Genomic DNA, 24,375 nt, shown 5'->3' on the forward strand with positions numbered 1-24,375 from the left:
TGAGAACAACTCTGCCTGAGCTTGCAGCAATCGGAGAAGCCTAGGCAGTCAAGCACGGTTATAGAACATGGTGGGCGGGGCGAGTCCACCTTGGGAGATATTCAGCCTTAAAAGGGTTCTCTGGGTTATCTGCTCAGAGAGTCCTGGACTCTTCAGCCAGTCTACACACAGTATTAAGCCTCATGGAAGTCTGTTACTGAGAGAGTTCCCAGGGAGAGTGCCCAAGAACTGCCAAGGTAGTACACAAGTGTCCCATTCAAGGTGCATTCAGAAGCAGTGATTCTCATAATTCTGGATCACACGATCCTGGTTTCCAACAGTGACTCTGCAGCTTAGTGATTTCAGCTCAAAAGGGGAAAGGGTTAAGCATTTGAACTTGTTTATTGGGCATTCTAATTGTTAGTTGTGGGTGCCTTAATTAGAGACACCCCTGGTTACAATAGCAAATGAGTGTGGATACAAGAGAATCACCACAGTATTATCATCCATGAGCAACTAGAGGTACTGTGATGGGGGGGCAGTCTCAATGGAACAGCCTCTTAGGGCTTTGTTGTCCAGGGTGTCTGGGAATTGACCCCTTTTTGGATTTGCCTGCCTCATAGGGATGTGCACAAAACCGGTTTGCCCGGTTTGGTTTGAATTCGAACCAGGTTCAAACCGGGATAGGGTGGTTTGGTTTTGGTTTTGCTTGAACCCCCCTTTGGTTTGGTTTGGTTCGGATTTGAACCTGGTTTGAACTGGTTCAAACCAGTTTTAGCCTCCAAAACTGGGTTGGGTGGTAGGCACCCATGGGTGCCAACTACCTCCCAAACCCCAAAGCAATCAGACACTCCTATGATTTTTAATGCTTTTTGAAAAATTTTATTATTGCCCATTATTCCCTATGTGGAATACCTAGGGGCAAAAAAAGGGTGGGTGGTAGGCACCCGGGGTGCCTACCTCCCACCAAACCCCAAGGCAATTGGACACTTCTCTGATTATTGGTGAATTGTTGAAGTATTTTTCAACTTTTGTATTCCTCCCATAGGGAATAATGGGGATTTGATGATGCTCCATTCCCCACCTTTAAGGGGTGCCAGAACACCTCAAAGTGGATCTGGAGGCACAGCAGGGCTGGCCTCAACTCCCCCGAGGTACCCCCAAGTTGATAGGAATTGTTATTTGTTTGTTTGTTTTTAAAAAATTATTTTTTGGCTCCATAGACATGCATTGGCTCAATAGGAAACCATTGCCTGAACCTTTCCATTCAGAAAGAACACTGTGTTCCCTTTCACCTTAATAGCTTAATTGCTTTGACTGGAACTCATAGTTCAGAGCAATAAGCAATTCAGGTCAGTAGGTGAAAATGCACTCTGTTATTTCCTATGGAGCCAATGCATGTCTATGGAGATGGAAATCTAATTAACAAAGCTTTGCCTGGAGTTGTAATCCATACAATGCTGTCTGATCTTTTATTTGAGGGTCTGGGTGCTACTACTAGCCTCTTGACCCATCACAGGGAGCAGGATGCAGCTGCCTGCAACCAATCAGTGACAAATGATTCAAATGATGGAGGTTTGAATCCAGATTCCAGAGCAGTTCCTGAGAAGCTGACCTGGGAAAACAACTTAATCTCCTAAATAAAGAAAGGAAAAAGAAATTCTAGCTGAAGTATTTCATATACTTACATATCAAAGAAAGGTGCCTGACTTCTGCTTCAGAGTTGTTCTGACTGAGTAAAAACAAAAACACTTAGTTCTTATGTGTATTTTGCATTCTTCAAAAACCAGTGTGACAGCTGGTCACATTGTGCTAATGACCAGCCTCCATCTGCCCTCTCTATTGCTCGAAGTTCTGGACTTTTTCTTCATACATTAGACTTGTGATTGCAACTGCAGTTGAATATATGGAGTAATGAATGCTTCTGCACATACAGTACTTGGGTTAGATTTTGTTTTTGCAAATTCAATAGATATATTTCAGCAACATCAAGAACAGAGACTTTTTGGCTCTCTGCAATATTCCACATGTTACCATTTCATGGAAAGGCAAGTACCTGTATGCTCTCCAGGCTGAAGGTAATCTTTGTCCCTCCTGGTGGCAGCAAGGTAAGGAGAACTTTCTCTCTGGAATGCAGAAAGTTCAGATCTCCTCGTAAGATATGATCTTTTGCCTGGATCTTTCCATTGCCAAGCAATAGGGATCCAATCCACTCATTGACCTATGGAGCTTGTACTTGCTTCTGCTGACATCAGTGATGATAAATTAAAGTCCTTCTAGCTGGAAATCAATTGATTGGTTCCTCACAGTTTACATTTAATTGTTCTCTAATGCAAGGGAACAGCTGTGTGAAAGCAAAGATCCTTTTTCTAATTCAAACAAACCCAAATTCATTGGCTTGTCTTTCTTATGTCAGCATCTGTATACATTTATTGTTCTGCTGCAAGTGTCCCCAGGTTGCATATAATGAGAACCTTTGAAATGACTTATTGGATCAAACCAAGGGCCCATCTAGTCCACCATTTTGTTTCCAACAGAATGACTGGCCATATCCATTGGAACCTCTCAGGCAGGATATTATGTATAAGGCATGCCCTGTTGTGTCTTCTGTCAGTCCCCAACCCAGTCATCAGAGGTGCACTGCTTCTAATAATGGAGATTCCTAGGGTCCATGTGGCTTGTCATGACGACTGTCTATAAATTTGACTCATCCTTTTCCAAAAGCAGAATGAGACCTTTCTGTTTAGGATACTAAGATTTAGCTTGGGTTGAGATCCTTGGTCCAATGAAGCATGGTATGAGCAAAATATTGTGCCAGTACAATTGCTACACTTCTCAGAATTGCTCCTCTTTTTCTGAGAGGAGCCCTAGGAGAGTAGGGGAAATGGAAAGACCAAAGTCTTTGCTGGCCAAGAAGTTTATATGCCATAGCAATAATGGAGCTGCCCAGAAATCATCTGCACTAGTTGCTGTCTTGCTTTGCTGGCACGTTTCCTTTGCATTTACAGTTCGAATTAAAACACCAGTAAGGCTTTCTTTTAATGAAGTAAAACAGCAGTAGAATCAAATATGACTTTAACATAAAGGGCAGACTTTCTCTTTCTCTAACCCTAACTCCTTGTGCATTTATAGAACCTTAGAATTGTACAGCTAGGATGCATGTTAAGCATAATTTTTTAACATGTAGGTTCTTGAGGGCATAAACCGCACCACCCAGGACAGACTAAAGAGGATTTGGGGGGCCCCAGGGAGTGTGGAGGCCCTGGACTTTGGCCCCGAAGTCCAGGGGTAAGAGCGCCTCTGGTAATACAAAGCACAGTCAAATGTATATGCATTTCATGCTCTGCTTGTAATTTTTTTGCTTTTGCATTAGACAGAAGGAAACGGAGGGAAAGAAAATGGCTCATGGCTCAGTAGTAGAACACATGCTTTGTATGTAGAAGATCCTAGGTTCACTCCTTGGCCCTTCCAGGTAGAGCTAGGCGAGCTGATGCCAGTCAGTGTAGACCAGGGGTAGGCAACTTTGGCACTCCAGCAGTTGCTGAACTACAATTCCCATCATCCCAATAAACTGGGAGTTGTAGGTCAGCGACAGCTGGAGGGCCAGAGTTGCCTACCCCTGGTGCAGACAATGCTGAGCTAGATGGACCAGTGGTCTGACTTGATACAAGGCAGGTTCACATGAGATGGCAACTGGCACGCACAGAGCTCAGTTCTGCCTGTCTTTTTCAAGGCTGGAATGGATTATCAATTAAAGCACAATCATGTTGACTCAGATTCAGGAGTTAACTCCCATGGTGTTCAGTGGGGCTTACTTACAAGTAAGTGTGCATCAAATTGCAGGGGTAGGCTTAAGTCTCATTGAACTCAGTGGGGCTTATTTTGAGTAAACACACATTGGTCCAGGCGGATTTGAGGTGTCTTTAAATCATAGCATCTCTGTTCTTTCCTTTTTTGTTCTCGGCTTTGAAAGGAAGGGAAGAGGGATTTCTCCCTGCTTCAGTTTTCTGTGAGGTTTTGGAACCCAGGCAGATTTCATTACATTCCTTTTGGCTCCCCTCTTTATTCCAGACTGCCTTCAGTGGGACTGGGTGTCTTCTTTCACAAATAGTGATGTAATGAATGCGGTCGAGGCCTGCTTCACATTTTTCCTGAACAGATGTAGAGGAGAAAGTGAGCACCCACTTACACCGTCATTTGTGGCTGTTGTGCTAGTGTCTGTTTTGTCACATGTATGTGTGTTTGGAAGTTGCATCATGCAGAGGTTTCCAAACACATGTACAATGGCTAAACGGGCACTTGTGTGATTTGTATGCATGTTGGTTTATGCTTTTCCTCTTACCCTCTTGTAAAGAAAACGACATGTGTGAAGCAGTCCCTAAAAGGTTGACATTTTGAAGTCTCCATACATTTTGAAGACTTCATTGTAAAGCCCAGGGACCAGTGGCAGCCCCCATCAACCATAACTGCTGCTCCTTGACTAACCGTTTACTGGGCTTGTGTGAAGCTTCAGCCAAAGCTGAATACTCTGCACCATGTAGAGATGGCCATTCTTACCGTGCAGTAGTGCATTGCGGGGGGCTCCTTTATGGGAAATGGAGCCCTCTGGAGCCCCTGCACCATCTTGGAAGGCATGCAAATAGTGCTGGGAGGTGTGCCCCTTCCCAGTGCTTCCCTCCTAGGACTCTTAAGAGAGGGCTCTGTCTCTCTTAAAAGGCCCTTTCAACAGGGAGAAAAGCGCAGTACTGTGCAGGTGTCAGCACTGTGGGAAACGGCACTCGCTCACATTGAAGGTTTTTTGTTAAACGTTTTTTCCCCGGCTTGGAAAAATATTGAAGATTACTGACTTGGTAGGTCAAATACTGAGCCTTCACATAATTTCTGTAAATCCATATAGTCAGTGGATATTTGGATAGAAGTGCTGCTGTAACAAGAAAGCCTCCCTATCTCTGCGTGGAGGAAGATTTCCACTTCCTTACAAATATTTTTATTTTATTATTTATTTATTACATTTCTATCCCACCCTATCCATCCAAAGGTTCTAATATGATATGATAATAGGAAGCAATACTTAGCTTCTAGATTTGTGTGGATGTGTCCTTTTGAACAGATTAGGAGCACCCTTGAGCAGATTACAGTCAGTTCACACATGTCTGTTCAACATGTGATGACTGCACATTAAGTGGTGACTTGTAGGGGTGTGCACCAACTGTTCAACAGCAAACCAGTCCACCGTGAATGGGGTCAGTTCAACAGTTTGATCACAAACCAGACCAGCCTCCAGGAGAGGCAGACTGGCCCGTGATCAAACCGAGCCTGGTCCATGGTGAACTGGTTTGACAGTTCGAGGGGCTATGCTTGTAAAGGGGTATCCAGTGAAGATTCTCCATTACAAGCAAAGGGGAATCTTGGCTGGAAAATGCTTCTAAAGGGCAGCTGGGGTTGTGGTGGCAAAAGGGCACTTTTAAAAGTAGATGTAAGGTACTTACCGCTCCTTGAAACCTCGGCACTACTGCCCCCCCAGCAGCCCGCCCGCATGGTAGCGGTACAGTTCCAAAACTGACCTGGCCTCCCTTTTGCTTGTAGAGAATCTTCACCAGATTCCCCTTTACAAAAACAGCCCCTCAAACCACCAAACCGGTTCGAGCTGGTTCAGTCGAGTTGGCTGGTTCGACCGAACCAGTTTGCAGACCAGCAGTTCAGTTCAAATTCAGTCTGAATTCAAACTGAACTGCAACAATTGATCTGTGCACCGCCCCTAGTGCTATGCATGTGTGAAATAGCCATTGCAGATGACACACCAGTGGTGTGTCTGAACACCGGTAATTTATATTACCTTCCACTGAGACACTTATATTACCTTCTATGAGACACTGATGGATGTAAATGCATGTGTGAATTAACTTCTTCTAATGAAGGATGTGGTCATTTAAAAAATCATAGCTATTATTATGCAATGGAAGTTGGAAATGCAAAGTATTGCTGCTGCTACTACACAGAAGGCAGCTCATTAACAGTACCGTCCCACACTGGAATTGTTGCTTTCTTCTTGACTAAGCCTTTATGCTATTCAACAACTGCCTGTCATGCAGAACTCCAACAGGTGAAGCTTTCATTGCATAGAAATGCAGTAATGGAGAGCAACACCTGTTGAATATCTGTCAGAAAATAGTTAAAGGTACATGCTTTCATCAGAGGTGGGGCTAAAAGAGGCTGAAAGCACTGTCTCTATATAATAGATCATGCTGTGGTATCAGTGGCAGAAAAGGCAGAGAAAATAGTACAACCATTGGTGAGTTCCATTTGACTTATGAACAAAGTCTGGTTATAACTTAAAGCTTTGGGGTAATGGCATTGAATTATCAATTGCATACCATAATAGAAGCTTGAGCAAGTCATTTCATTCTTCTATCCTTAAGTATCTTGTTTATAAATTGAGTGGGGGGGATATGCACAGTAATTTACTCTTGTCCAAATTGCTAAGCTTTCTGCAGGAGGTAAATTGTCAATTGTTTTTTTGGGCCATAGTCACTCAGAACCGAGAGGCTAAGAACTGTGCAATGCTAACATTTTAAAGGACCAATTCTAGGTTTATTAAAGAAACATATGATGGGACATATTCATCCGACAAGACCCTTCTTATCAAAATAGAAAGAGTTTATGGGCAAAATTGATCTTCACTTACGTCATATGGATTTTCAAAGTGAACCATTTTCCTGGTTTAGAGAGGTTTTATTTTTTTAACATATCAAATTCGCTTTAAAGTTTACACCTCAAAGATAACTCTTTTAAATGTAGTGTTTATGGTTTCTATCACTACATAACCTTTCTGAATGGTTAATAGGGAGTAAACGTGTGGGGGAAATGTACCATGATGGGGAAAGGGAAAATGGTGGTGTGGGGAAGTGCAGATATTCAGTTAGGATGATCAGAACCCTCACTTTGGATACTCACCTAAGATATTGATTGACTTGGCCTGTTTGTCCTATATACTTTTCATGGGCTCAGTCTCAAAAAGAGTTTATGTCCGAACCAGTATTGGGGATGCTTTATCAAGACAGTGCTTAAGTCCCTGGGGAAATCACATAGAGAAATGTTATTTCATCTGCCTCCAGGATACTCTGCTAGCGTGACATTCCCCTGCTCTCCATGGTACTTGTTCCAGATTACTTCAGAATGATAATCTAGTCAGTGTTGTTCACGTTTCTCAGTTTGAGCTTCAAGATGGCCAACAGGGCTAACTTCAGATTTCAGTGAAGGGTGGAGAGTAGGGGAGGTGAAGAGATTCCTATAAGGGATCTCAAGATTTTCAGCAAGGTTGGAAAACCAGCTCCTGCATATATTCAAGGTTACATGTCCAAAAAACAAAAAAACAAAACACCCCATGAATTTTAAAAGCATAGCAGTATTTACTTTTTATATCCCATAATAATGGTGTATCAAACTCCAGTCTGTAAAATACATAGATAAAGGATTTGTGCCTCTGGCCTACATGCCTACTACATAGGCTGATTTAATTGTCTCAACTTTTTTTAAAGCCAGTATTATTATTAATGATATTTTCATCCCACCCTTTCTCCAAGGAGCTCAGGGTAATATATATGATCCCCTCACCCAACAGCTGAAAGATACTGACTGGCCTAAAGTCGCCAAATGAGCTGAGTGGAGTCTTGAACCTGGGTCTCCCCAGTCCTAGTCTGAATCTTTAACCACTACACCACATTGGCTCAATGCTGTATAAAATTCAAATTACTCTGGGCAGAACCAATGAGTTAGCCACCAAAAGGCATGCTCCTGAGGAATACTCATATGTCTTCTGAAATACAGGGTGGGGAATGGTTTTTATCCACAGATGCTATAGTCCGGCTTGATCTCATCAGGTTCTACTCCTAGCCCAAGGGATGATAACGTGCCATGTTAGAAATGTGTCAAGTTTCAGGCGCATCCTATGGGTGGAGTGACAGTATTCTGACCCTCTCTGTAGTTGATCGCACATGGTGATGTCAGTTTCCACTGAGCCTTTGTCTTCTCCCTCTGACTCAGCCAAGCTGCCCTATGTGCTGTCTGGGCAGTTTCTCCAGCCTTTAGAAGGCCGAATGAATCACCACCGCTCTTCCCTTTGAAGCTCCTCTGGATCCTTCAGCGCACAGATCTCATTTTCTCTCTTACTATATATTTTTTAAAACCATTCATGTCTAGGAAACGATGAGAAGCAAAAAGTATCTGTGTTTTCAGTGCCGAGTCTCTTAAATGGAAAGAGCCAGAAAGATGCTCTTGTCTAACTAGCTCCGAGGCAAGCTTTGGCCATGGGACAGAGAGACAAAAAAGCATTGGTTGTAAAACTCTTCTTCTTTTCCTTTTTTTCTTTTTGCTATTTGGAATCTTTTACTGGAAAAGAATCTGAAGATCCTTATTTTTGCAGGACTGTTGAATCCTCAGTGACTGTCACTAGAAACTTGGAATGGCTCAAGCAATTTTCCTGTTAGAAATGTAAACAGGGCGAATGTAAATTGGGAGAACCTGACTATTTGCTGTAATCCTGCTTGCTGTGTATTCAATGTATAAAAACCTGTCCAAGACATCCCAGGATTTCTCAACACTTCCAAGTGTCATCATGGTCTCTCTCACACACACTCTCTGCAAATACCTGAACTGTTCCATCAGCTCAGCAGCCTTCCCCCTTTTTATTGTGTTGACTGACTTTGTTGGCTGGCATAGCTGCTGCTGTTCCACTGTAGTAACTTACACGGTTCCTGGATTTTGTCACAGATGGACCTTGCTAATCTTAGATACCTTCCTGCAGGCTCCTGCAGATGCTTCAATATGTAGGTGCCAAGCATTGTCTGCAGATCTTATTTTTTTAGATTCAACTGTGTGTTTCAAACTTCTTCAATGGAAAATTTCCTTTCTACAAATGATATCCATGGAACTGTTTGGGGACATGAACCCAAGAAATGCGAAGTCTTTACTTCCTGACAACATAGCTGATGGATGAGTCTAATGCAAAAGAGGCAGGATCTTTAGACTGGAGAGGTGATTATGTGTGTTTTTAGTACTGTTACTGCATCCCAGACAGTATTTAGTACCATTATCTTCTGCGTTGTACACATGCCTCTTCCTGTCAAAACTGTATTAGAGTCCCAATAAAGACATCTGGGAGCTGCGATCTAACTTCTATTTATTCTCGCTGTTGTCTTTTCTTTTATTCTTGGTTCTGGGGAAAGCGTAGGCAACCACACAGCTGGCATGATGTTCTGCTGGGCCATCACAACAGTGGTACAATCCTTAGGGAAGGGCTGTAGTTCAGCGTTAGGGGAACTGTTTATATGCAGAAGATTCCAGGTTCAATCCCTGGAACCTCTATTTTAAAAGATCAGAGGCAGTGCATGGCAAACTCTGAAGGGGACTGTGTGCAAGCATTGAACATGGGCCCCATTGGATAATTTCCCCATAGGGATCAATGGGAAACTCAAAAGATTAATAATTCCCAATGGCTGGGCAGAAAACTCTGAATTTCACATGATGTTCCTACATGAAAGCATTAAACATGCAGACTTTCAAGAATATTGTTCACTTGTTGATTTTTAATGAATTTAAATTTTTAAAAACATATTTAAAAGTGCCATAACTGCTTTGTCATGGCAGAAAGTTACAAAATGTTCTGGAAGCGAATCCTCAACTCTGTCCCTCATCCAAGCTCATATGAAGGAAACTGCCCCTTGCCTTCAGATAGGAGTAGTACCCTTTTTCCCCCCTCAGAAAGTCCTCAAAATTCATATGGTGCTATGAGTCTACCCATTGATTTTTAATGATTTTTTTAAAAAGTTTTAAAAACTTTTTAAAATTCATTAAAAATCATTGGGTGGACTGATCTCCTTGAATGTTCAGACAATTAATGCTATCATCACATAGGGTACCATGTGAAATTTCAGAGCTTTCTACCCAGCCCTTCTGGAATTAAAACACGAGGTGCAAAAAATGAGGTACTATGCATTCAGAGTTATTAATCTTTTAAAGTTTCCCATTGATTCACATGGGGAAAATATCATTTAAGTTGGCAGCCCATGTTCATTGCACACATTTGCTTAATTGTAGATCTGCCCCTGATCAAATGGCATGTGTATTATTAGTTCTCTGTGCAAACTGCCCTGAGCCATTTCTGGAAGGGCAGTATAGAAATCGAATAGATAGATAGATAGATGTGGTGAGGAAGACCTCTACCGGAGACCCTGGTAAGCTGCTACTTGTCAGATCAGACAGTCCTGGGCTAAATGGTCTGACTTAGCATAAGACAGCTTCATATGTAGCCAAGATTCTTCAGTCGGCAGCATGGCCTCCTGTATTCTACAACAGAGTCCCTAGGTTCAGTGGCCAGACACCTGGGTTGAGTAATACTCTTGTTGCAGAAGCATAAGCACTCATCAACTTATATTTATATGCTTCATATGTTAATTGACTGACAACCTCACCTAACTGAAAGTGTTTGTGTAAGAATACCACCACATGCTGGCTCTTTCTGAAATAATCAGCAGGGAAATTGTCTACAGCCAAGAATCTCATCAGCATGAGTCAGGCCTCCCTATGGAGGTGTGAGAAGCTCCTGCGGGCCTGAAGTTGTCATTATTCAACCGGGAGGCAAATTATAGACATGTCCCCTTCTGTAAAACAGTTGGTTATGTATCTCCCAATGCAGCAGCTTCCTGTTTGGTACAGGACTCTTCTGCATCCTAGGACCTCGCATAGGGGGACCTTTAAACAAACACCATATGCCTGCCTTTTCCATAGATCTGCCTGGTCCTATACCTGGGATGACTATGAACCCTGCCAACCTGTTCTGTCTTGTGGATGTATCGACCTATTGTTTGTTTTGGGAAGAGGTACACTCTCAGGGCCAGACTAGATATTACACAGGCGATCTGTGAATAGGATATTGTCTTTAAAGCTCTTATTAATAGCTTCAAAGCTATCTATCTATCTATCTATCTATCTATCTATCTATCTATCTATCTATTTATTTTTATATTTATATTCCGCTATTCCTCCAAGGAGTCCAGAGCGGGGTACATAGTTCTGTTTCTCCTCTCAACAATCCTGCGAGGTAGGTTAGACCTATTAAGGTATTAAAGCTACAGGGGCCCTCCTGTTTGGATTGGGACTATGACAATGGGGGATATGGGTTAACTCTCTCTCTCTCCTGTACTACTTTCCTGGTGTAAATGGCCCCATCATTGAAAATTTGCAATATAACCCCACAAACTACCATGAACATGTATATGCTGCTTTTCAGCCAAAGTGCTCAACATTGTTTACACAGAAACATAAATAATAAATAAGATGGCTCCCTGTCACAAACAGTTCCCACAATCTAAAAAGAAACATAAGCTAAGCCCTAGCAACAGCCACTGGAGGGACACTGTCCTGGAGTTGGATAGGGTCGACTCTCCCTCTGCTAAATAAAAAAGAATTGCCACTTTAAAAAGGTGCCTCTTTGCCCAGTAAGCAGGGTATTGGCACCTGTAAGTTTTCTGGCACAGTGCAGCTTTGGCAGTGTGTATGTCTATTTAAACTGGGGGAAATGTGCAATTAACCACTGTCATGATAGAAATTGTTCCCTTCCCACAGCAGGTATTAAACATTTGTTTTTTAAAAAATGGGAGATCCTATTTATGGATCTCTGGGGTCACTTTGAATTTGGGCCTCTACAATAGTCCAGTCACTATAGCCTATGTGTGGGTAGACTTTAGTCTAGGGCAGGTATTCCCAACCTTTGGTATTTCAGATGTTGCTGAACTACAACTCCCATCATCCCCAGCCACAATAAATTGTAGGTGGGGATGGTGGGAGTTGTAGTTCAGCAACCTCTGGAGGACCACCAGTTAGGAACCCCTAGCGACAAATGACAGCTAGGTGCGCATGACCAGGGGAAGGTATGGACTCAAGAAAGGGTAGGCAACCTTGGTTCTCCATATGTTGCTGGACCTACAACTCCCATCACCCCCAGCCACAATTTATTTTGTCTGGGGATGATGGCTGTTGTACTTCAACAACAGTTGGAGAGCCAAGGCTGTCTAACACTTCATACCTGTCCCTGGTCATGCATACCTAGCTGTTACTTGTCACATTTGTCTTCTACCCTTCCTTCAAGGATTTCAGAGTAGCCTTTTAGCTTCGTAACCTGGTGTAGTCTATGACATTTTGCTGTCCGAGGTGGAGGACAGTAGGGAACCCCCAAAGCTGTGGGTGGGTGTTCTGCCCTCTGAGGTCATACAGCTGCAGCAGCAGCAGCCATGCACAAGCACTCAGAAGATGCCATTAGCCAGGCAGTGGCTGCAGGGGCATTCCTAGTTTGTGTTGGGAGGGAGGAAAGAGGGGAAAGAAAAATTGTGCCCTAGTGGGGTGAGAAGAGGGAAGTGAACGACATGCCCCAGTAGGATGAAAATGGGTGGTAGCCGCAGGCAGGTCTGTGAGGTGGTGCCCTTGGTGGTAGTCTCAGTGCTCCTTGCACCCAAGCTTCACCCTTCTTCATGGAAGGGCCACGACAACTCAGTGAGCTTTGTTACTGAGCAGGAGCTTCACACATGGGGTTCCCCTATCCAGATATAACCCTCTAGTCGCTGCACAGAACTGTACTAACAGCACAGTGGGTAACCCACACTGGCTGTGGGGGTAGTTTGGCTTATACAGGTGCACAGGTGGTTTCAGCTTGGGGTGCAGTAGTGTTCCAAAGAAAAAGCCACGTCCTATATTTTCCAGGACCCCTGTGCTCTGGTTGTGTGCTTTAGTGCTTCATGCTCCACTGGGAATAGGGAAAGCTGCTGCATAGACATCCTCTGAATCCTTCCAGGAGGGACAGTCAACCTCCTCATTTCTTTATGCTTGCTATGAAAAGGTTTGAAGAACTTCTAGTTACAAAATTAACTTGTCATCATACAGCTAACCCATTTAAAACGAATTCAGTCAGTGTTTCTGTATGAAGATGGTCCACTGCCACCCTATTTGTCCTGTCCCCATACTGCTCAAAAACTGCCTTAATCATTTGTGTGAGGCGTGAAAACAAAATATTGGGGCTGTGGGAGGATCCAGTATTGATTGATTATATTATATTGTTGGTTCATATGGATGATTAGTCTCTGCTCTGTTTAATTGTATCATTGTTTGCTTTAACATTCTGATTCTTCTCATCAAAGGATAATCCTCTAACCCTGCAAATGCTCAGAGTAAAAGAAGAAACAACCCAAAAATTAGATCTTAGACAATGGAAGTGTTACAATAGCTTTTTTAAAATATTTTTTTAAAAATCCTATTTTCTTAATATTCACCATTGCCTCGGTCACAAATAAAGTTAATGGAAGTGTTTTGGAACACTCAGATGAATATTAGGTTATATCTGAGCTTCTTCATCACAGACAACTAAACCACAAGCTGTACTGCCACCTGTGTGTTTCAGCATCAGCAGATTACTGTAGCAGTTTATAGGACCCAAAGCTACAATGTCAGACTGTTTGCAAAGTAAGAGTTCCTTTTACATGGCAATCTGGCTCCAGCTCATTCAGGTTGTAATGTGATACAATTGCTTGTTTGTATGTTAAATTCAGTGTTTCTCAGCAGGTTGGCTGCATATTTACTTAACCCTAGCCAGCTGGATCCCATTCAAGCAATGGGACTGACCACCGGAAGGCATTGCTTTTATACCTTTCCGCTTCTTATCTACTACTCACCATGAAGTAAGAGAAAGTAGTAGCTTTCATTCGAGTAGCAGACACACACACACACACACACCACTAGATTCCAGTGTGTAGGAGTTATACTACAAGCTCCAGTGTCCAGTAAGGGATGGTGGCCCACATACTAGGCAACACAAAGTGCATGTTGTGACATTGCAAGCATGCAGTTGTGCAACTGCATTCTTGCATAATCACAAGAATGGTGCAAAACTCATTTGCATAAGTGTTACTCTTGTGTAAATGCATCAGCACCATTCTCGCATTTGCACAACTGTGTGCTCTCAACATGCCTGTTGTGCGATGTGATATATGGGACTGTATTTTTCCCAACACTGCCAAACCTTGATTGAGGAGAGTTTTATTCTGGTGTTCTCCTACTGAAGCCCCCACCCACCCCATGCCACGGGCAAGCATTTGAAGTGCTATAGAGAGGAGCCGGACCACACTCTCTTTCACTCCTGATTTGAACTCCATCTTTGGCAGCAACAATAGTTGGCTGGGATCAGCCCTTGTAATCTTCTCTCTCCACCCACCCCACCCCACAAGACCAAGAGCCTTGGAAAGCTGCCCAGTTTGTCTGGCTGCTGGCACCAGCCCTGCTCATCTGAAGCCAAGGTCCTCAATTAAACTGGAAAGGAAAACAGCATCAAATCCGGAGCGATCTGAGCTTTGTGGCTGATGGCCAAGCATCAATTACAGATAAAACCTCTCTTCAAGGCAGAAAGAGAAACTGTAGAGTTTCCACTGAGACGGGGGGAAACCATTCGTAAGTCAGGATGGCCTGAAAGCTGCACTGCTGGGTCCGTAATGACATTGACTGCATTGCTGGGACACTAATATTATTATACAGCAGGGCCTGTTTCCAAAATAGTTACTGATCAATATGAGCTGCTCCGACTGACTGTGTCTGGGAAAAGACGGAGTCATTCTGCACATGGAACCAGGTTCCCCTGATGAGTTTAGGTGATAGTGGCACTGATTTAATTGTCTGTCTGTCTAAGAGCTTGTTATATTCAATTGTATGTATGTATATTCAATTCATATACCTCTCGTGTACCTGAGATGCAGCCATACAATTAATGTCACCAGACAGGCAAATACTGATTGAGACATCAGTGATAATTAGGCAATAATGTGCAAGAAGCAGAAGCAGGTAAGTGTTAGAGTTAGTACCTGTTGGAAGCCCCACCTTGTGCCCTAGAAGCACTGCTGCCAATTTTGCCATCAGGTATGAAAGCATGTGCGAGTCAGAACTCCAGGGTGTGCCCGATCAAGCAGGGAAGACCAAGATGGTGTGGTGGAGCTGACATTATGGGATCCCACAGGCAATAGTGAGGACTTTGGCTCCCAGTAGGGTGGGTTGTCTGCTACTTTAATAGGCAAGAAAATAAGAAAGAGGTTTACAGAGAGGAAGGCGTGGTCTGCACCTGCCTGGTCAGGTAAGGACATAGATGCAGTCCAAGTTCCACGACTTAATGGCAACCCTCTCCCTAACCGCAGGACCTTTCCAGGGACAGGGAAGCTGAAAGCCCAAGTCGTTTCCTGCCTGCTAGCCTACTGCTACTACTATGCTCTTGTCTTCCTGCTCCTGAATCCCTGTCCTTCTTCATCCTGTACATCTCTTGCTGCTTGAACTTTCCCATGCCTTCCCCCTTCCTCTCCTTGCCAGCCCTACACTGAAATGTCTGCCAGACTCCCTTTAGGTTGGTCATTGCCCATGCAAGGACTAGGTGTCCCTGGATCGTATCAGAGCTTGAATGTGTAAACTTTCATTGTGATCCACGTCATCTCTGACTATGCAACGGCATGCTCCAAAGAAGACTGTGCATCTATCACCTCTCTGTTTGCAATCGTACAAGGCCCGACAGACATCTCTGCGGAGGAAATAGATTTTTGCATCAAATGGTAAGTTATCAGGAATCATATTCAGCTCTGTATAACAAACCCCTTGCCCAGCAGGATCATCTGTGCCAACTGACATTTGCATACCTCTAAGAGCTGCCACTGGAGTGTTCCCTACACCTCACTCCCTGCCAGATGACTTAGTAGTGGCAAAGAACCCCTTTCTTGCTAGCTTTGCACATTTAAAAGTCCTGCCACCTACCAGCACATCTAAATGCTTCAGTCAAACGCCAAAAAGCTTTCTGGTTGTTGGAGTTGAAATAGCTTGCATGATATCCCTCAATTATACATAATTGAGATGAGGATAATAGCAGGGTGAGGTCCTGGCGGAAAGCTAGATTGCAACAACCAGAGGACTGGAATAAATTAAGACAGACAAGTGCCTATATTTGAAAAAGTAATATTTCACTTGTGTGTACACACACATACTTATTAGGCTGCATTTGTGTGTATTTGAGTGTTTGGAGGACTAGTGGGGTGAAAAGGGATTTGGGGTGCATGCGTGTTCACAGGAAGCTAGAGCATAGTGATGTGATACTAGAAGATCCTGACATGCTGTATGTTAAATGGATCACATCTTGTGGTGACAAGAAACAGGATTTGAGGCAACATCCTATTCATTACACACTTCCTACATATACTATATGTTCCATGCACCTGATCTGGGGGGAGGGGGGCGGAACTCAGTGATAAGCACATACTTTGTATATAGAAGGCCCCAAGTTAAATCCCTGGCATCTGCAGGTAGCTGAAACAGACTGCTGTCTGAAACCCCGAAAAGCTGCTGCCAATCAGTGTAGCTAATAGTGACCTAGATGGACCAATGATCTGATTTGGTATAAGGCAGCTTCATATGCTCCTCACTGAGCAATAAAGCACATACTTTGTATGCAGAAGGTCCCAGGTTAAACCCGGGAGAGCTGCTGTCAATCAGAATAGATGAGGGCTACAATGCTTTGGCCCTCAAGCTGTTGTTGGACAGCTCATCATCCCTGGCTATTGTTGACCACTGTGGCTGGGGATGATGAGACCTGGAGTCCAACATAGGCTGAAGGGCCATCATTGTGTGCAGCCCTGCTGTATACTGAGCTAGATGCACCAATGGTCTTGCTCAGTATGAAACAGCTTCATATGAAAGTTGCTTTACACTGCATTACACTGCATGCGTGTGCAATCTGTGTGTGGGTCTGTAAGTGTGTACAGTTATTTGCACCTTATGTTTAATGTGGATACAGCAGTGCACACAATCTGTAACCTACATTTGGGAGGTCCAGTCGTTGGGTTCACTTTTAAAAAGGAATGCATGTACACTCCAGCCACTTGCACAAATATGTGTGTGTGGACCAACATCTATAAACATACATATGTACATGAATAGCCTTGACATGGAAGCTGGTACTCTCAAACTCAGCTTTTATTGTGAGAAAAGGAGAGAAGGCAATTTCTAGTCCTGCTAGCTTTAAATGTAAAGAAGAAAATGCATTAGGACTCCTTTGCACTCAAACACACTGGTTGGCATGCTGCACAGTCAGTGTGGTGGGACAGAAGAGGGAGACACATGTGGCTTGCAAGCCAGCTAAGAGCCCATCTTCACTGGCAGTGGAGGCTCTGTGCACACACAGCTGGCTTGTAAGCCACACACACCCCTCTCCTATGGGCATAATGCTGCATGGAATGCCAGCCAGTGGCTAAAGCCACTATTACTGTAGTTAATTAGATTTTTATCCAGCCTTTTAACAAAGCCTCACAAGGTAATTAATAGGAAAAGGGGGGAAAGCACAATTACATAAAATATTCAATTATCACTCCAAAATGACAAAATAATAAGTGCCAGATTTTAAGACAAAAACCCTAAAAATTAACTAAAAGCCACGTGGGAGAGTGAGGCTCTCCTATGAGGCTCCCTCTTGAAGGACGCCAGAGACACAACATAACAGATTTCTCCAAGGAGAGCATTTTGCTAGCAATCCATTCTACAGTAAGTTGGGAGCGTCTGTGAATTAAAGAACCACATGGGTTTCATGCCTTGCCATACAAAGACAGCTACATTTTTATTGTGCTAAATAATGTACAGTATCTGCAGAAATCTGATACAGCTGCTGGACTGGAAAGTACTTTTACACATCCCTCTAACATCATGGTTAGAATTCTCCTTGCATTCATAGCTTGTGTACACAGGGTGTCATGTCGTGGTATTGAAGACATGTAAAATGTGTATGCTGTAGCACAGTTAGACAATCCTAACAGGCAGCTGTTCTGCACAATATGCAGACTGTGGTGGTAAACTGGCAGAACAGGTTTTACCACTACAGATGAGGAATCTCATTTACCCCCTACAGAAGTCCTTGGATGTAAAACTGGGCCATTCGGAAGAGGACCATGCTAAACCTTTCCATCTGATGTGCTACTTTAACTACATGGAAAGAGGTTTTGTTTTACAGTGCTGACACTTGGATTTTGCAGACCCTTGGGCAAGGTCCTCTCCATGAACACCCATAACCCAAAAGAGGTGGAGTGCACGCAACTGTGCTGTCTCTGACCTTCCTATATGCAATTCATACACAACGATAGCTGTGGTGCCCTTGGGTGATGAACCCTTTGCCAAGTGCAGGACATTGGCAAAGCCTGACTTTGCCACCCTCTGGAGTTGCCTCCCCCCCCTTTCATGAGGAAGAGCTCTCAAAAATATTACCTGGCCTGCAGATTCTACCATCTCAGCCTGCCACTTCATTCTGCAAAATATGTAGATTAGCTCAGAAATCCTATTTGTACACATCAGAATTACTCACCAGTTACACTAACACACATTTACCTGAAAGTTCCTCTGATTAGGACAGCAGCCTCTCGTTGGGAAGACCTTGGCTGTCTATGTTTGGCATCTAAAATACCAAGCACTCCAATAAGGCAGCAAAGAAGTGCCTACAGTTTTCTTGTATCTCTATCCATCTAAGAGTTTGGAGGAAGTTTTAAAAGCAGTGGACTTGAATCTTCCCTCTCCACTAAAGGTAAAGTTGTGCCATCGAGTTGGTGTTGACTCCTGGAGACCACAAAGCCATGTGGTTTTCTCTGGCAGAATACAGAAGGGGTTTACCATTGCCATATCCTGCACAGTATGAGACTATGCCTTTCAGCATCTTCCTATATCGCTGCTCCCCAGTATAGGAAACAGCGGAGATTCGAACCAGCAACCTCTTGCTCCCTAGGCAAGTTAAAACTGCTGGAAAAGAAATTTTTGACTGACTGGAATTGTCTAGCTCCTTGTCTCTTGGAATAAATCTATCCCAGACAATGAGGAAGTGAGTAAATATCTGCTAAGCAGGCAAAAGTCCTGATTCAATTCCCAAGGAAGCAAGAGAGTGAGTGGACTGGCAAAAGTGGAATGAATAGTTTTTTGAGAATGTTTGAATTCTACAGAGAGTGTTTGGAGGAGGAGGAAGGGAAAGAAATAAGAGAAAAGACCTGAAAACCTGAAGGCAAAAAAGGAGCTGGCAAAGAAGTCAAGATAAAAGGCAGCAAGACAGGCAATGAAAGATACAGAAAGAGAGCAAGAATAAAGCACAGAAAGGAACAGAATGAATGTGAAAACCCCCAAATAGCATCCTCAGTCACAGAATGCTTAGATTTGAACCTGTGAGTAGTTGCTGAATATAATGAAAGCATGTTAGTAAATAAAAGTACTGTGACAGGGGCCCAACTGTGCTGATGAGACAAATTCTTTTAATCTAGGAAAACAGCCCAATCATAGTCTAATGGGATTGAAACAAACAGATGTCAAGTTTGTTTTTCCTCTCTGAACCAACTCACAGTTCAGAAATATTTTTCCAACCAGAAATGAACACAGTATTTGTTTCTGAATCACAATAGTGTATAAGAGAAAGCGAAAGAGAAAGAGGCACCTTTTAAAAGTGACAATTCTCTTTATTTAGCAGGGGGAGAGCAACTTACCCTGTCCATCCTCAGCACAGCATCCTTCCAGTGGCTGTTGCTGGTGTCTATCTTATGTTTCTTTTTTAGACTCTGAGCCCTTTGGGGCCAGAAAGACATTTTATTTCTTTATTTATCTCTCCATGTAAACCACTTTGGGAACTTGGGTTGAAATGTGGTAGATAAATATTCATAGTAGTGGTAGAAAGAAACTGAAATCTGAGCCTAACCAATCCTTTCTTGCATTACATTATTTCTGTATAGGGAAAACTTAATCAACTTCAATGTAGTTGCTTAAAATTTAAAAGTGATCATGAAATCATAACATTGCTAGCCAAATGAAAGGCCAGGAGTTTCATATACAGGTGAAACTCGGAAAATTAGAATATCGTGCAAAAGTCCATTAATTTCAGTAATGCAAATTAAAAGGTGAAACTGATATATGAGACAGACGCATTACATGCAAAGCGAGATAAGTCAAGCCTTAATTTGTTATAATTGTGATGATCATGGCGTACAGCTCATGAAAACCCCAAATCCACAATCTCAGAAAATTAGAATATTACATGGAACCAAGAAGACAAGGATTGAAGAATAGAACAATATCGGACCTCTGAAAAGTATAAGCATGCATATGTATTCAGTACTTGGTTTGGGCCCCTTTTGCAGCAATTACTGCCTCAATGCGGTGTGGCATGGATGCTATCAGCCTGTGGCACTGATGAGGTATTATGGAAGACCAGGATGCTTCATTAGCGGCCTTCAGCAATTCTGCATTGTTTGGTCTCATGTCTCTCATCCTTCTCTTGGCAATGCCCCATAGATTCTCTATGGGGTCAGGTCAGGCGAGTTTGCTGGCCAATCAAGCACAGTACACTGTATACTTTTCAGAGGTCCGATATTGTTCTATTCTTCAAACCTGTACAAACTTGCATGAAAACAAAAAACCAGGAAGTGGAATTTGGACAGCGACAGAACATGGGATATAATTTGGTGCCTCCTGTACTTTTTGGTCAAAGGTAGGATGAAAAACTGCAGGGTTGATTGCATCTTTAGAAATCTTCCTGGCATGGCATGAGAAACCCACTGCTGCTTGTATAGATTTCTGGCAATGTTGAGAACAGATTGCAATAACATTTTCTTTTAAAAGTCTTGGTATGACTTTTCTTAATGGGCTTTGACACAGATTCCCACCCACCCCTTTTTTTGGAGACAAGCCTTTAAAAAACAAAATGAAACAAAAAACCCTACTATGTTCTGATTTTCTGACTTTCTAAATTTCATTCATTCTGCATGTGCTACTAGGCTTAGGGATGTTGCAAACATTTGCGCAGGGGCGATCACAACAACAATAGCTGCTGCTTGAGTGGCAAATACAGCCATGATCATAATCTGCTGTGAGCAGGACATCCAGGGCTGTGTTTACCCCAAACCGGCAAGCTGTTGCCACCTTCTTCTCTTTTCCATGCTCCAAGGCCTCCCAGAAACTTAGCCTGGGATAGAAGGAAGGCAACAGTGGGTGATCTAGCCCTAGTGGAGGATTTTCCCCAAAGGGAACTTAAAGTCTCAGCATCCCTGGTGGGAAAATGACATTCTGTTTGCACCATTCCTGCTAATGGAAGGTGTTTTTATTATGCTATTTACAGACAGTCTACCAGATGTTATTGACTGGATTTGGTACTTTAATTATCGGGCCCTTTCCAAAGGTCTAGGATAACTAAAGAAAAATTAAAGATAGCATAATAATAACAACAACAACAACAACAGCCAATTACAAAAAGCAACTTTACTGGGAACAGCCCATATTCTGCGACGATATCTATAACAACAGCAACAGCATTGACAATAAAATTCTGGCATCCCAGGTCTTTGGGAAGGACTCGATGTCTGGATAAAACAAACCAGTCAATAACACCTGTCTGACTGTGTAAACAAGATATAATACAGGAATTATAATATATTAGTCTTGCTAACTGGACAAAGACACACCTCTTAAAGGTAGTGGCTTCCCTATATTTAGCAGAGGAGAAGAACTACCCTAATCCAACCCCAGCACAGCATCTCTCAGTGGTGGTGGTGGTGTCTCCCTTGCATTTCTTCTAAAATGGTGAGACTTTTGTGGTTAGGAAACATCATCATCATCATTAATCTTATTTATTTATTATTCTATGTAAAGCACTTTGGTAATGATTTTTTGAAACACAGTATATACTCTAAATAATAATAATAATAATAATTAATAATATTATATTTCAGGTAAGTATAAACAAATTGGGTCCAGTTCATATATCATTTCAAGCACATGGCTGTTGCCGAAGACATCCGCGTCGGCATTGCTCTGAGGAAGTTAAATAAATTGTGAGGTTAAATAAATAAATAAATAAATAAATAAATAAATTTCTGTAGCCAAGCTGAACTATGCAGTGAAGCCAGCTGAAAATGAGGAGGTTTGGCTAAACTGAGCCCCACATGGGTACTACTTCACACAAGTAACTAACTATGTGGAATGATTGTCATGTGATTTAGGTTCCCATGGCAACCACACCATCAGAGTAATGTATGATTTGGTCCCAAGAGAGTCTCATGAATATACTGGGCCACTAAAATCCATTTAAAATATATTCCAAGAAGAATTGATGTTACATGTTAACCTAAGTATCTTGTTGCTTGTATAGAATGGGAGAGACATGAAAACAAAGTCAGTACCTAAGAAATCCTTTCTTCTCCTGATTTCCGATTGTTTAAGAGTAGGGGGGAAGAACTAAAATAATGCAGCTGAGGAAAGGGTGTGAACGGACAACATAATGCTAACAAATTGTACTTCATGATTTCATTTTGCAGGCTCTGCAGAAAGTGTTAACCCATTTCATCAAAAATGCTGTTCAAATGTTACTTGAACAGGGAAAGTGGTAGTATGTGTACATCTTCTTGTACATGTGCTTTCCCTGCTTCTACAGAATAGAGCTCATGGATATCACTAGCGGTAAGATCATGCTCTTTTTCTGGATTTCTCTGCAGGCAAGATGCACAAGTCCCACTTATTACAGCAGAACAGAGGCGTAACTAGGGAAAACGGCGCCCAGGGCAAGCACTGAAATGGCGCCCCCCGTGCCCCCCGCCCCCCCAAATACTACATTATACTTAGGTTTTTCCTCACAAGCACCCGCCGCCACCAAGCCAGGCCACTGACTGGCCGCCAGGCACCAGCAAAGCAATGGGGGGGCACGGGTGGCGTGGAAGGGACCGTTCGTGGGGGAGGGGGCGCCAACGCGCTCCCTTGACTGCTGCAGCGCTGCTGCACTGAGCAGGAAACATTTGTATTAACAAAAAATTTAAAAAAAATGAAAAAACATTTTTTGTCATGGCGGCGCCCCCCACGTGACCAGAAAAGATGGCGCCCGGGGCACGTGCCCCCCCGCCCCCTATAGTTACGCCTCTGCAGCAGAAGCAAAGAAAGAAGCACAAGTTGTGTTTACTTCTTTCCTCCCCTGTGAAATGTACAAATTTGCTCTGAGCACACTCAAACTAACAACATTCTCCACAGATCTTTTCCAGGAATTGAGTCATCCCCCCGCCTCATATTCTTTTCCCATGCTGCCCTCCCCCAAATGCCACATCATTACCTTTCAAGAAAACACAGTCCAGATGTATCCTTAAGTTTCAGTGACACAAAAATGGTCCATTTGTCTCAACAGTTTTGTGGGGCAGCTCAGCTGCTTGAAAAGAACGTAAACTTTAGTCAATCAAAGAATAGTCAGGCAACTATTCTGCACTAACTCAGCTGATATAAATTTCTCCTGTTGGGAAGCTCCCAGGATGGCTCAGAGGTGCAGCTCCATTGGGTCTCAGCTCTTTCAAGGGGACAAACAAGCTGTCATGAATGCAAGGATCCCCACTGGTAGATACAGAAGAAGATTATGGTGCCATTCACATAACATACCAAGACTTCCCAAACCTTGCATCCCCCCCCCCCCAATCACTGTTTAGCTGGTTGGAGCATGGAGCACACTCCCACATCAGGGATGTGCATGAAACCTGTAGGGGCCAGTTCGAAGGTGGGGGGATGCTTTTAAGGACGGGGAAGGGTGCTCTTACACCTCCCGCCGCGTTTCCCCTGCCAGCACTGCATTTCCAAATGGTACAGCAAAGCAGCAACAAACTTCCCTACCACCTCATTCCCTCATCAGGCTGGAAGTACCTGGAAGTGCCATGCCCGATGTGCGAGCGAATGAGCGTGACATGCGTGCACATGCACACAGGGTACTTCCGGGTACTTCTGGTCCAACGAGGGGATGGGGCGGCAGGGAGGTACGCTGCCGCCCTGCTGGACCATTTGAAAATGCAACGCCGGTGGTGGAAACACGGTGGGAGGGGTAAGAGCACCTTCCCCCACCCTTAAAGGTATTCCCCCCGCCTTCAAACCAGCTGAACCATCAGTCGTTTCGGGTCTCCGAACAGGTTCATGCACATCCTTATCCCACATGAACAGCCCTGTTCCGTGCAGTGTGGAGCAGGGCGGATTGATCTGAGGCTGGGACTTAATGCCCTGGCCTCTGTGAAGCCCACAATGCACTGTGTTACATGTGTGATGCATTGGGAGATTGCCCCAAGAGACAGGCACTCTAGTCTGGGCACCCATCTCTGTGTGTAGCTGGGCTGGAAGCAGCCCATGTTTGCACATGAGCAGGTAGCCAGGGGTAAGGGAGCACTTGCTCCAGGGGCGTAACAAGGCTGGAGTGGGCCCAGAGACAAAACTTTAAAATGGGCCCCTCGCTGATACACACACACACACACACACACACTTCACATGTGACTTAGCTCTGGGGGGGCCCTCGAGGCGTGGGGC

At 43.5% G+C, this 24,375-nt stretch overlaps 1 protein-coding gene across 5 annotated transcripts in view; it reads left to right on the top strand.

Annotated features, from left to right (window-relative positions):
• The window catches only part of KCNC4 (potassium voltage-gated channel subfamily C member 4), a 105,179-nt gene that overhangs the window by 35,456 nt on the left and 45,348 nt on the right, over positions 1 to 24,375 (top strand). Inside the window, exon 4 of one of the 5 annotated variants that reach the window (XM_053247001.1) lies at positions 8,023 to 9,156. The exons of the other annotated variants lie outside the window; for them this stretch is intronic. Coding sequence (XP_053102976.1) covers positions 8,023 to 8,102 — 80 coding nt within the window. The 3' untranslated portion in view covers positions 8,103 to 9,156. Of the gene's footprint in view, positions 1 to 8,022; positions 9,157 to 24,375 lie in introns of those variants that run through there. 5 annotated transcript variants of the gene reach the window in all.

This window comes from Hemicordylus capensis, chromosome 4 (genome assembly GCF_027244095.1).
Source record: "Hemicordylus capensis ecotype Gifberg chromosome 4, rHemCap1.1.pri, whole genome shotgun sequence".
Taxonomy (NCBI): Eukaryota; Metazoa; Chordata; class Lepidosauria; order Squamata; family Cordylidae; genus Hemicordylus; species Hemicordylus capensis.